Below are 13,506 nucleotides of genomic sequence, written 5' to 3' on the forward strand. Positions count from 1 at the left end.
GAAGAGTACAACAGAATTAACGCCCTGAGTGTTTTTGTAGAGAAAACAGAACAACAAAAAGAGGAGACATTGCCGGAATACGTGGTCAAACCAAAAGGCAAATTAACTGCTCTCTCTGCAATAAAGTGGGTACAGAAAAAAAAACTTATATTTTTAAACGCGTATATTTAAATATATGATAATAATTTTCAACAGTTTTAAAAAATCACGTCAAAGAAAATCTAAAAAAACGGCTGAATCTAAGGATCCTGCGTTCTACAACGATAATAATAAAAAATGTTTCCAAAAATATAATTGTACAGATATTTGCTTAAAGTAAAAATTATCTTTCACTTATTTTCGTTGAAAGTAATGCACATAGCTTTTATTTCTAAAATCCCTGAAATCTATGCAGAACACTTAATATGCAAAAATGGTCGGAACTTTTGCAAGATTATAAAGCACATGGCGATCAAATCAAGAGCGATCTGGATCCTCAAGGCAATAAATTAGATTCTAATCGAAAATCGCAAATTGAAGCTATTCAAAATAAAATCAAGGCAAAACAATCTAACAAGGAAATCCTGGAAATAAAACGCGATATTGTACGTTCCTTTCGCTTTATTTGAAGATTACGATTAAAACGTGTGTTTCTTAATTAAGTTCCAAAATAGCACGTCTAATATTTTTTAGCTAAAAATATAATTTTAATAGTCATAATAAAATCCTCGAAATAAAAAGACTCTCTTGATTTATCACAAAAATCAATTAATGCTAATAAGAAAATATTTTCAAAACAGATTGCGGAGAATATAACGAAGCAGGGTAAAAAATTACGTGCGAGTCCTGTAAAAAGAATTCCAGCGACGAGCAATTTCATCTACGAATTCAATCCATTCGCCAATACCGAGCAATTAAACTCATTGTCGCGGACTTGTTTGCGACCTACGAGTAATTCTGAACAAAAATTGCCTTGTACGAGAACAGGTATGCGGAATTAATTATACATTCAATCTCTGTTTGCATCAATACTACATATTCCTATTTAAACTTTCAAACCGTACATCTTATTTGCATAATCGATTAAAATACATTTTTCAGAGCAAAAGTATTTTAATATCAATTATTTAATTTAATAATATTTCTTTTTCTTTTAATTTTGAAGAAATGTGGAATTATTTATTTAAATCATAGAAACATATAACACACCGTTTTTAATATTTATATTCATTAATTATATTTATGTATATAGATATTACGTCAATCATCAATTCAAATAGTAATGAGGAAAACGGAAACTTTCTAAAACGGAAGTCGCCTGCTGTCTTACCGGAATTGAAATCGCGTATTGATTTCGTTAAGGATCATTCGGATTGGAATATAACGGATTCTACCCAGAATACTTGCTTGCCAATACTTGGCAAAGCGAATTCGGCGAAGACATTGAGCAAACAACGACTTGACAATGAATGTAAATAGCTTTCTATTATTTTCCTTATACCGAATAATTCTCTTCATTTCATTTGGATTCATGATATTGAATCATAAATCTAAAAGATATACTTTCATCATGTATGCTTCAGGCGAGCCAAATGACATAGATCATGAAGTGGAGAAAGTAAAGTCAGCTTGGCAAGCATTACGAGCGGAAAGGAATTGGACGAAGGGTAAAGATTGCATCGGCAGTGTTCGTACGAAAAAATTGTATGAAATATTGGAAAAGGTGACATGCGAAGTAGACAGAATTCAGGAACGCTATATGGATCCCAACGCGAATCATTACTTACGTAAAAGCGCGACAAATGTCCTCAAAACAAACAGTAAACCGAGTTTAGAGGAAGAAGCCGAAATCATGAGAAATATAATTTTTCCCAAGGAAAAGACGAAACTCGAATCGGAAATCTTTAATTTGAAAAATTTCGATACCGAAATGATTAGTAAGGATATAGAAAAAATACATTTCGACGAAACGACAAAAAATATCTTGACGAATAAACAGGCGACTAAAAATACATTTCCGAAATGTATCGCGAAAAATCGATCTGTATATACTAACGCATACGGGCATAATATTGAGAATGATATTGTATCAACGAGTATAAATGCATTGAATAGCGATAAAAAGCAGCATACAACTACAGATATAATAGCGTTTAAAGATGATGGCAAGACGAGGATGAAGATTAAATCTTCTATTGAAAAGTACTTGCAAAATTATAGCAACAACATTTATAAACCGTGCGATATCGAAGAAAATAAAGAAGAGCATCTTCAAGATATAAAATCATCGGCAAGAGATATTGCAAATATTCTTGCGAGTCATAACATTAAACCGCATGGGCTGTATGAAAATGTTGAAAAATGTGACGACGCCTATGATTCAGAAGATTGCACGAGTGAAAGGGATAAAAATTTTCTTTGTTCAAATATCGCAACTAATACTACGCAAGTAACGTTTGTCGATACAATTTCAGAAGCAATTTGTGATAATACATTTCTTGAAAATACAGAATATAAGAACACGCGACCGATAAAAGTTGATGTAAAATCCATCGGTACTTCGAAACAATCAAACCTAAAAAGTGACCAAGATAACGTTTTTATTAAAATGGGATTGAATGTTTTAGAGAAAAACTTATCCGAAGACAAATTGTCGCAAATATTGCAATCGGAATATTTGAAAAAGAATTTATCTTTATAATTCATGTAATATGTCTACCTTATAATGGCACAGATATCTTTCATATATATTTTACTGCTTTTTAAAATATTTTTAAATTACATTTTAAATTTTGTAATTTTTCACCATTTCATAAACTTTGTTATTCCTTGGTTTTTCTGTCAACACAAGATAAATAAATCATACCTTTCTATGATAAAATGTCCCTTAAATAATATATAAGTGTGAAAGAGTTAATTTTTTTTTTTTATGTACAGTCTTATGTTTTATAGATAGAATATACATTTTATATCCTAATACACTGCAAAACTAAAATTTTACGCTTTTATCGGAACATATTACAAAATGCTTTCTGTTAATTTTTAATTGATAGAGTATATGTATAAATTAAAATGCGTAATTAGTATCATAAATATGTATAAGCGTATTTGCCATATATTTTTCAATTAATTGTTCAAACCAACTGTTTCATTCATCAAACTATGGCACTATTTGTCAAAATCACACTTCAAAAAATGATACGATTTAATATAAATATAAATAAAGCACCTTGATATGTGTTTTCGACTTTCCAATACGCCATGATCAAACGCACTGCACCAACTTCTTGTAACCATTCACAATTGCAGTTGTTGACTAAGAATAGTTTACAATAATCTTGATGCAAACATGCATTTTTCCATTGTCTTCAACAAATACTTGACTATTCCTCTCTTTTCAATAATACATAATCGTCGGCTGAAGGCATATCACAACACTGGAAGCGCCGAGCTATGACTTTGGTATATTATAGCACCGGTGAAATTAATCGCTGCCGCCAGTACGAAAACCGGCATCCACCAACCGTGCGAGGCAGTCACTAATTCGGCCGTCAGTGGACCGCATAGAATTCCAGGTACTGTTGCCTATAAATCAAAATATAGAAAATATAAATAATTGTCCGTGCTGCAATCGATATTTAATATAGATAAGCAAAAATAATACTTACAATTGTATTTGAAATTGCAAATGTAATTCCCGCATGATTCGGAGCTATATCCGCGTGATTACTTAAATGTCCAGCAGAATTGCATGCGCAAAGGCCCATAGATATCGAAACAAAGCTATAAAATAATTTATAGAAAAATGATAAAACTAACGACAACTTTCTTTTAATCTTGACATTATTATTTGAAAAAATTCGTATACAATCTGTATCATGTAAAAGCCTCATTATCGAGAAAAAAAAATGCGCAATATTATTAAAGCGTATAATATGTAAAATATAATAATTGTTGTACATACACAACTGCTGCAAATAGATCATCTACAGCACAGAAAGCTAATAAGAATGCGCCAGGTCCTATTAGGCCTATATTGGTCATCAATCTTCTAACGGATAAAACTGACCATCTCTTTTGTATCAAAGTGTCAGCGCTGTGGCCAGCAACTATGCGAAAGAAAATAGATATTTTTTTCAAAAATATATTTAAGCATAAAATTAGAAAATACAATTTTACACTCACCAATGCCAACGAGAGAATTGACAACATAAGGAAGTGCTGTCAAACTAATGCTCTCTTTGTTCGCAGATAAGTTTCTTGCCAAGTACGTTGGCAGCCACTGCATTATTATATAATTACTCCAGTTCATTGCAAAGTGTGCTATATATAAAGCCCACAATGGCAAATGAGCAATAAATTCAGTCCAACGTAGGCTTCTATTTTGAGCTACCTGTTAATTATTATATACGAATGCAGAATAATTAGATAATATCGACATTATTAGAATATAGACATATCAGAAAAAGAGATGTTTACCTTAGGAACAAATAATGGTATCTCATCTTGAGAGTTAGTTTCTTGATATAGCATCAACCATAACAGAGTCCATAAAATACCTATTGATCCAAATAGAAAAAATCCAGTTTGCCACGCCAAGTGTGGACATATCTATAAATAAAAAAATTCTGTATATTTTCTAAAATATAATTTTTCTTTATATAAAATATATATATATATCAAAAGTATGATTAAACTTACGACAGACGCGACTACCTGGCCGACAGAACCAGCAGCTACAAGATAACCAAAAGCGCGCGACCTTTCCTCCACAGGAACATTATGCGCAAATAAGTGAAATATCACAGGTAGGCCTGTAAACAACATAATATTAAATCTTATTCTAAAAAGTCATGCTATTTCTCATTAGCTTCTTTTAATCTTACCTAGTCCTTCTCCAAGTCCTAAAATCACCCTGCAGACTATGAGTAACGGTACCGACTGTGCTAGTAATGGTGTGACGACTGTGCTAATGGACCACAACAAAACCGCCAACATTAGTACCGTTTTGCAGCCGAAACGACTCGCTGTACTTGCACCGATGATCTTGAAAAACAAAATTAATTATTACAAAATTAATTATTAATACAAATGTATGTATTGTACGCAGATTGACCTACCTGACTAGTGAAATATCCGAAGGCGAACGCGGACAGTATCCATCCCTGCCAATATAAGTTCCACTTGAATTCGTCGGTCATGGGGACGATGGCGATGGGCATGATGACCCTGTCCGCGGCGTTTATGAAATTCGCGGCGGAACAGAGTGCCACGATGCGCGATGTGCGCGGCAACATCCTGAATTTGGCCATTTCCACACTTCGTCCTCCTCTCGAATCGATCCGGTTCAACGATCACCAGCGGCGATCACATCGCACGTATTCGACCCGATTTTCATCCGTTACGCGTAACTCAAGCTAATCGAGTACGCGTAGACGAGAAATGGAAAGACATAAGGGAAAGAGGACCTATTGTCGGCGCACGAAGAGTGCTAACTGCTAACCTCCGTGCTATCGTAAAAACGAAAAACCGTCTCGCGATGATGCGTTTGTAGCTGCGAAACGATCGAGACAATCGGGATTGCGACGACGCGCACCTCTTATTTCGATAAACGTGTCGCGTTAATGTTAGGAATCGCGATTTAAAGTCATATTAACGCGAGGATACAGGTACAGCGGGACACGATTATCGTGTAAATTTGACGTGTCAATCACGTCGTAGATGGCGCGGATCTTACCGATGTGTTCGCGCCACTTTGAAATTTAACTCGTTTAACTCAATCGTCAGTCTTATTATGAAAGTGCGCATCTGTCCTTCTTAATACTACTTATATATTATTTGCAGGCACTTTTTATTAGCTGACATAAAAGAAGAAGAATTACAATGGATATCAAAATTGAACAAAATTCTAAGTTTAATTAGAGCTTGGGGACTATTTAGACAAAACTGTTGACAAGCCAGTAAGTATTTTTTTTATGTACTTGGCGTCGCGACGCTACCGCGTCGTTTGATATAAAAATGTATACAGAAATGCGTGTAAATCTTGAGTCTATAAATGTTTTCTACTAAATATTAACATATTTTATTAGTCAAATTAATATTACACAACATGTAAATAATTATGTATCAATTCAAATTTTTTGCAAAATTTCAATTTCGATATAAAAATATTTATATCTCATATATATATATATATATATATATCTAGAATTACAAAAATATTACGACGCATTCACTCATATTCCAGTATATATAATATATCTAATAATATGCGAAAATATTTATGTTGTGTGTGCAGTAATTAGAGAATTTAGTAAAATTGAGTGTTTTGCTTTTAATTGCACTTTTTTAATACTTTTTCTTTCTACATTTAAAATATATAAAAATTTTCGATATATAGGAAAGAAGAGGTATGAAATAAAATATAAAAAATATAATTAAAATTATTTAATACACTTTTAAACTATAATTATCAAAATATAAAAATAATATTTTTCTTCGTACATTTTTAATAAAGATCTTATTTATTTTAAATGTGTAGGCTGAACCATTGCACAAAAAAACGGAATCGGATCGCTACGATGTGAAATTGTAAAAATCGATAATTTTTCCAAACAATAGCCGTAATCTCGGATGACCAAATTCTTACACGCGCAAGGCGTATTATTTACAATCAGTTTTCGGTTAATCGGTTTAGACGGAAGGCAGATGCGCTCCCTCGGGGCGAAATCCGTTCTCGTCGGCGACGTAGTTGACGGTGTATCTGACGTTGGTTTCCGGATCGACATAGGTGAAGCTACCACGGACGGCGAGGCTCTCATTCTCGTGGCCAGCGTTCACCAGCTGGGCGGACTCCTGGTGAGATTGGCCGTTGGAGAGCTCATAACCAAATTGATATCCGTCAATGCCGATATTGTCCAGAGGCGTCTCCTTCACGAGTACCGTCTGATTATAATCGTGATGAGGGGGAGCAGCGACAGCGATGGCCACGAGGGCGCAGAGGGCGATGATCTGATCAAAAAGAACATGTCGATTAGTAATTGTCAATTAATAACGATCTGTTAATTTGCTTAATTCGTTATTCGCGATTGTGGTAAGCGATTGATTCCACAAACAAATTGCAAGTATAATATTTTAATATCTCCGTATCTTTTAAATATATGATTCACGATAATGATCTCTTCGTATCGATATGCGACAAATTTCGTTCACGTGTATGGGAACGAGAATTGGACTCGTTGAAATTACAATTCCCAATCCTCAAAATATACGCACTGTTTTCATGTTGAAGATGATAGGTGTGTGCAGCTACTCTGGTGCCGAAGAGGAGACTGATGTGGATAGCCGAAATCAGCCGCGATTTTATAGCGCTCCTCCTACTGCCAAAATTTGACTGGGCCTATTCACCTCTCACCTTTCCTCCCCTATTTGTATCGCTAGTTAACACGTTTGTCGACTGTGATTAAGATATTGACCTTCGTGAAAATTGTTCACCAATACGCCACCGGATGATTTGAGAATATTATTTATATTTTTTAGTAAAAATTGCACAATTTTTTATTGCGTTATCAATTATTAAAAATTATGACATTATGTAATTATTATATATTAGAAGTCCACGTGTTGACACATTCTTAGCTATTTCGTAATTAATAAATCCATTATGAAAACAAGATTAAGCAATTCTATTCGAAAGTTGTGATACATTTAAAAATAATAATGACAGATTAACATATATAAAATAATATTAAGATATAATTAATACATGTTGTAATTTTACTCAATATTTTTAATATATCGTCTAAATATAATAAGTTTATATATATATATATATATATATATATATATATTAAGAAAGCAGAAAAGAATTTTATCTTTTTCAAGAATATTTATTAGAAATCATCATTAATTATTAATGCAACCTTTATATGGTAACGTAATGTATGTAGCTTTGTGCGAATCAAAAATTTCCTCTGTCATAAATTAACGCAACCTTGGTCTGTAAAGTAGCAACGAGTTTATATTTAAGACATCTATCTCGTCCTCTATTAGCGAAATTTTAGGCGCCCTCGAAAAATGCTATTCGCCGAAACCTTGAAAGCAATAATAACATAGAAATAATGTATTTTTAATCCTCGATACGATCAAGGGAAACTACTTATTTAATCTATTCGTATTTTTTATCGTTATACATCTTATTGCAAAACCTGTCATTAATGTGATGGGCGTGTTTATTTTCAAAATTCTAATCGAATTATCGATGGATTTATATTAAAAAACGTATGGAAAATATGTTACCACAAAGCTATACTTACTAGATACAATGTATGTGAATAAGAACAAATTGAAAATATAGTACTTACATTTGTATATACAATATATAATATATAATAATGTAATTAACAAAATTTTAATTATTAGTAAAAGTAATAATTTAATAAGTAATAATTAAAATGTTTTTTTATATAATTATTTTGTGTATAATGGCTTTGTAAATAAATAATTGGCATTATATATATTTTTTATAAAGATTACAAAAATGACAAGTTTAATATGTGTTTCAAAATTCTTTCATAGCTCTTTTCTTTTATTACAATATGTCATAATTTCATCATAATATGTTACATTATAGATTATAAAATGAATATGAAGTAGTACAACAGATAAAAAGATAATTAAAGACGTTGAGAATAAATGAGCGCTAGTTTCAATTTTAGCCTTTGGTTTAAAATGACACAAAAATTAAAAGCATTTAGAAGAATTAAATATTTCGAACTACACGATACAAATGCAACAGACAAACAATTCAAGAAAGTCTATAAACCCTATATAATAGTTTATACTTTGCAGGTATGATTCTTTTTTCTGTAACCTTTGATATTATTCTTTAATGAACTATAATTTAAAAAATAAAGATACCTTAGAATGGATAAAATATGTTCCAAATATTTAAATTATTTTGTTATTGATTTTATTCATCTCCCGTATAGAGAACTATATTACTATATAGAGTATTTTCTATAACATATTTATGTATATAAATTATATTTACGTATTTATTGCTGTTGATATAGACTATATGATAATCAACAATATTGGATACATTCATATATTTTTATTAATTTATCAAAGGATACAGAGATATTAAAAATTGTGTAACATATGTACAGTGTATTGCATAATTTGTTGAATAAATTGATCGGATCAATTAAAGACCATTTGTTTTAGTCAAACATTTATTAATCTGCTTCATTCTCTATTTTGTTGAGAATGTTACTTATTTATTAATAAAATCGGAATAATATGTTGGAAATGGAGGAATCGTGAAATAAATCTTGGACGATAATTATGTAAAAATGAATTTATTTTAAAATTAAGTCTATATATCGCGCGAAATTGCTATACGATCAAAGAAATCAAAAGAGTTCAAATTTCTTCGAACATAGAGACGAGATTGAACTGTGAAAGAACTCGATCATGATATTTGCAGCTAGGATTCTCGCTAAGATTTAGACAGACGGCAGATGCTCGCCCTGGGGCTGGAATCCGTTCTCATCGGCGATGTAGTTGACGGTGTATCTAACGTTGGTGACCGGATCGACGTAGGTGAAGCTACCGCGGACGGCGAGACTCTCATTCTCCTGTCCAACGTTCACCAGCTGGGCAGATTCCTGATGGGCCTGGCCGTTGGAGAGTTCATAACCAAATTGATATCCATCAATACCAATATTGTCCAAAGGCGTCTCCTTTACAACCACCGTCTGGCTGTTGTCTAACTCCGGATTAAAAACAGGGGATCTTGCGAGGGCAACAGCAACGACGGCAGCAAGGACAATGATCTAAAATGTGAATAAAATAATTTAGAATGTCATTTGTTAAATGATTCCAATCATTTACAATATTTATAATAAAATGTTTTAATGCCTAGTATATATCCCGGAATACTTTATTATAACTTTTGTCTATTTTTGGTTTTACTTATTTTAGGCTATTTGTATATGTGAATAATTATATATAATGTTTGTTTATATATAAATAACTATATATTTTTTATTATAATAATTAATAATTTTTTTATAATAATTAATTTTGATTTTTTTTATTAATTTTAATATATTAATTACATATTATTATTATATAAAGATGTGTAAATTAAAAAATATGTATTGTCTTATTTGCGCGGATCCAAAATAGCTTTAATAATAAGGATGATAGCGATGATCCCCAAATTTTTATATTTGCAAGATATTTTGTTTCCTCTTATAAGAGAAAGTATGATAATGCCTTAATGGCCTTAATTAATTTTAATAACGAGTTGTATGATAACGTAATGCCGCGTGATATCCCGATTGTTTCGTAATCCTTAAAGTCCAAACGAGCGAAAGTTTCTGAGGGCGATCACTATACCGAGAGAATATGCACGATTATTCCAAAAATTCGTCGTGAATTTCCCGACCGATCCACTAAGCGATCGCGTAAACACTCTTTTCGAGGATCTTTATTGATTATTGGAAAACACGCACCAGCTTCATGATTGATAGTTTTGCGGTTTATCTCCCTCTCTCTTAAAAACAATGGAATGATCTCTGATGAGATGGCTCACTAGACTGATTTTATATATGGCGGATGGTGAATATATATAGCCCGAATTGTAATGTGAATTATACCCTACCATCGTTCACGGCATTGCCAAAATTTTCAGGTTTATGTGTCGAAATCCTTAAATGACCGCGAGAGCCGGTGATGGCACAACAACCAGATTGTGCGGCTGAAAATGTCAGGTAGGAATGTTCGAGGGTCGGACACTGGGAGTTACCGTGCGCATCTGAACAGGTCGATAATTCTTTACTCGATTTAATTATTTGTCGCGCGGCGATAAATGATTTTGATCGAACAACGCGCGTTAAAAGTTACGAAAGATTTAATTATTAATTTTTCGCGGAATATCGATTTTGATATGAACAGCGCTTATAACATATTGCGTTTAAAAGAGAATTATTTATTGAAATACGCGTGGTTGTATTAGCCTAAATATGTACTAAATAATTCGAAAGCTAATATCAATCTCAAAGCAATTTTAATTGCACTTTGAAGAGTAAAATGAGAAATAAATTTTAAGTTTCGTTACACGTTACGGTTCCTCGCATATCCTCTTAATCCGTTGGTCTTCTATAATGTTTTTACGTTACGCAATACCTCATTCTAATGCAGACATTAACACAAACATATGGCAATGTATTAGGCTAACTAACTAAATTCTATGGATCGAAATGGATAATCCATCATGCATGATTCTTGTTGCATCATATTACGATACGTCAAAGTCAGCTGACAGCGAAACGTTTCATTTAGTAAGAATTAAAATGATGCAAAAGAAAAATTGCAGACGAATAAACTCATAAATTATTATCGAGAAAATCTTTTTGAAAACTTATTCTAAATTGATAAGTACGCGACAATATATTAATTATTAATGCGCATTTATTTCTGTTTCTGATCGATTGGAAAAAAATATATTTAATATGTCTATTGTTGTAAGTTTATCATTTTATAACAAATTTATCTCAGTAATCATCTGTTGCATAAAGAAAAATTATTTTTTTAAAGTAATTTAAACACATATTATATATATATATAATTATATATTTTAGAAGTAATCATATTAATGAATATTTATAGGTATCCATATCAATGATTATGCAACTATAGATGTATATACATGTCTATAGCAACCTAATAATCCAGTGACACATCCTGGTATTTAAAGAATTCCGATTTTATAAGAGAAGCGATAAATTATTTCTTCTTTCTAAAATTAGGAAAACGAGTTTTTGATGTAATCACGGAATTGGCGAAGAGTGTCGCATCCCAAAAAGAATTCTTGTCAATTATAAAGTTGATCACTTTTCAGTCAATGCTGCAAGATCTCGAAATTGCAGAGATTTGTCGCCTCCTAAATCATATGCCGTAAGTTTTTTTTTTTTTTTTATCAAGAGCAAATTTTTTTTCTTTGCCGAAGAAGCGACAGTTATTTTATAATATTTCTTTTAAGTTTTCTGCCCATTCATTCATCGCTCGCGTTAATATATTTCAAAGTTTGTTCCGAAACCTGATACTTACAATAAAACTTAAGTAGCCGAACCTGCTAAACAAGATTCCGTCTAATAAAAATTTCAAAAGGTTTGATCTTTTTTTTTTTCTGTGTTACCTCTTTATCTTTTCTTTTGGACGGTGGCATACGAGCAATCTCATTGATTGACATAAATTATATCATTAAGTAATGAGGGAGGAATAATGCGCGCCTATTGAGCTTTGAAAAGAAAGTGTACTGTTACATAAGCGAATGGCTTATGCTAATGATCGCGACGTACAGACAGAAAGAAAGAAAGAAAGAAAGAGAGAGAGAGAGAGAGAAAGGCGTATTACGGAGAGTAAGAATCTTCTTCGCGGAAGGATAAAAGTCAACGATGCCACGCGTCTCTCTATATCCACATAATTGCCATGTCTGTGTGCAATAAAGTCACATCGTATCCACTATTTTTAAAGTAACATTATATACGTCGATTATTCCCACATAGTAATTTTATACAAAAGCTATAGATTTATATAGTTTGTACACATATATTAGTAAAAATCAAATTACTATTATTATTACTATAAACATATTATTAAAATTATTCGCTTTTCTCGCGCAACAAAACCATTTTTGTTTGTATAATTAATATACATTGAATAATTATGTGTGCATAGCACGCGCATAATTATTATTATATAATATATCATTATATTATCATCGCCCGGGCAAAGATCCTATCGAACTTTCTAATACAAATACATCTATCAAGAGACTACATGTCGCGTTATGTCACGCGCGAATGTAACGTTGAATATACCGCTATGTTATATTAGAGTGCATAGAGAGTATCTCTCTGATGATTACATTTATAATTAATAATACACGGTATGAATCTGCCCCCCGTAGGCTAAGTTATTATCGATTCCTGCAGGCCGATTGAGATTAGAAAGACGTTATCGTTAAATTACTGTCGGCACGTTAATCTGCATTAGTTATGAGGAATAACATTAATATTTCTGATAACCTCCGTGCTTCTATATATAATTTATTATTCCTCGTTTTATCAATTTACTTAGAAAAATTAAAGAATTATTTTCCGAAGAAGAAATGTGTTTCATGTGTATTTGATAATCATCGTACTATACAAATGTTCTATACAATGTAAAAAATACACGTAAACTTTAAATTTCAATTTATAAAATAAAGAATAAATAACTCCTCTACGCGACTTTTAACTATATTATGAGGAAATTCTGAAAAAAAACAAAATTATTTTCGAATTCACGAAAGATTATTAAAATTAAAATTAAGGCTTCTGGGAGAGCACACTCCATGTGCAGCACATTAGATAACTAGCCGAGTTAGTGCATCATCAGAGAGAGATCGTGATTGTACCTCTTTAAAGGCAGAGTATTTTTTTAAAAGCACGATATTATTGTATAATCAATTGT

The 13,506-nt window shown here is 31.9% G+C and overlaps 3 protein-coding genes across 3 annotated transcripts; all 3 read right to left on the bottom strand.

Moving 5' to 3' along the window:
• Nucleotides 1-2,895: 2,895 nt before the first annotated feature.
• Nucleotides 2,896-5,677, bottom strand: LOC138934591 (uncharacterized). Its single transcript, XM_070298525.1, has 8 exons — nt 5,100-5,677; nt 4,866-5,025; nt 4,681-4,793; nt 4,459-4,590; nt 4,165-4,372; nt 3,944-4,088; nt 3,648-3,762; nt 2,896-3,564 (listed from the first exon to the last, which is right to left on the bottom strand). Exons 1-8 carry the CDS (start codon nt 5,289-5,291, stop codon nt 3,409-3,411), a joined length of 1,221 nt encoding a protein of 406 aa, XP_070154626.1. The 5' UTR covers nt 5,292-5,677; the 3' UTR covers nt 2,896-3,408.
• Nucleotides 5,678-6,481: 804 nt separating this feature from the next.
• Nucleotides 6,482-7,304, bottom strand: LOC138934756 (flexible cuticle protein 12-like). Its single transcript, XM_070298809.1, has 2 exons — nt 7,255-7,304; nt 6,482-6,990 (listed from the first exon to the last, which is right to left on the bottom strand). Exons 1-2 carry the CDS (start codon nt 7,261-7,263, stop codon nt 6,673-6,675), a joined length of 327 nt encoding a protein of 108 aa, XP_070154910.1. The 5' UTR covers nt 7,264-7,304; the 3' UTR covers nt 6,482-6,672.
• Nucleotides 7,305-9,192: 1,888 nt separating this feature from the next.
• Nucleotides 9,193-10,947, bottom strand: LOC138934659 (flexible cuticle protein 12-like). The gene is made up of 2 exons (XM_070298637.1): nt 10,652-10,947; nt 9,193-9,818 (listed from the first exon to the last, which is right to left on the bottom strand). Exons 1-2 carry the CDS (start codon nt 10,652-10,654, stop codon nt 9,489-9,491), a joined length of 333 nt encoding a protein of 110 aa, XP_070154738.1. The 5' UTR covers nt 10,655-10,947; the 3' UTR covers nt 9,193-9,488.
• Nucleotides 10,948-13,506: the final 2,559 nt, after the last annotated feature.

This window comes from Polyergus mexicanus, unplaced genomic scaffold, assembly GCF_030449975.1.
Source record: "Polyergus mexicanus isolate NDT 795.1 unplaced genomic scaffold, iyPolMexi1.0 SCAF_7, whole genome shotgun sequence".
NCBI lineage: Eukaryota > Metazoa > Arthropoda > Insecta > Hymenoptera > Formicidae > Polyergus > Polyergus mexicanus.

Bases quoted from the DNA above. Each gene is read 5' to 3' on its own strand.
- LOC138934591 (XM_070298525.1), bottom strand. From the start codon at position 5,291: ATGGCCAAATTCAGGATGTTGCCGCGCACATCGCGCATCGTGGCACTC. The intron at 5,026-5,099 runs GTAGGTCAATCT...TTGTTTTTCAAG, and splicing joins TCGGATATTTCACTAGTCAG to ATCATCGGTGCAAGTACAGC. The intron at 4,373-4,458 runs GTAAACATCTCT...AATAATTAACAG, and splicing joins TACCATTATTTGTTCCTAAG to GTAGCTCAAAATAGAAGCCT.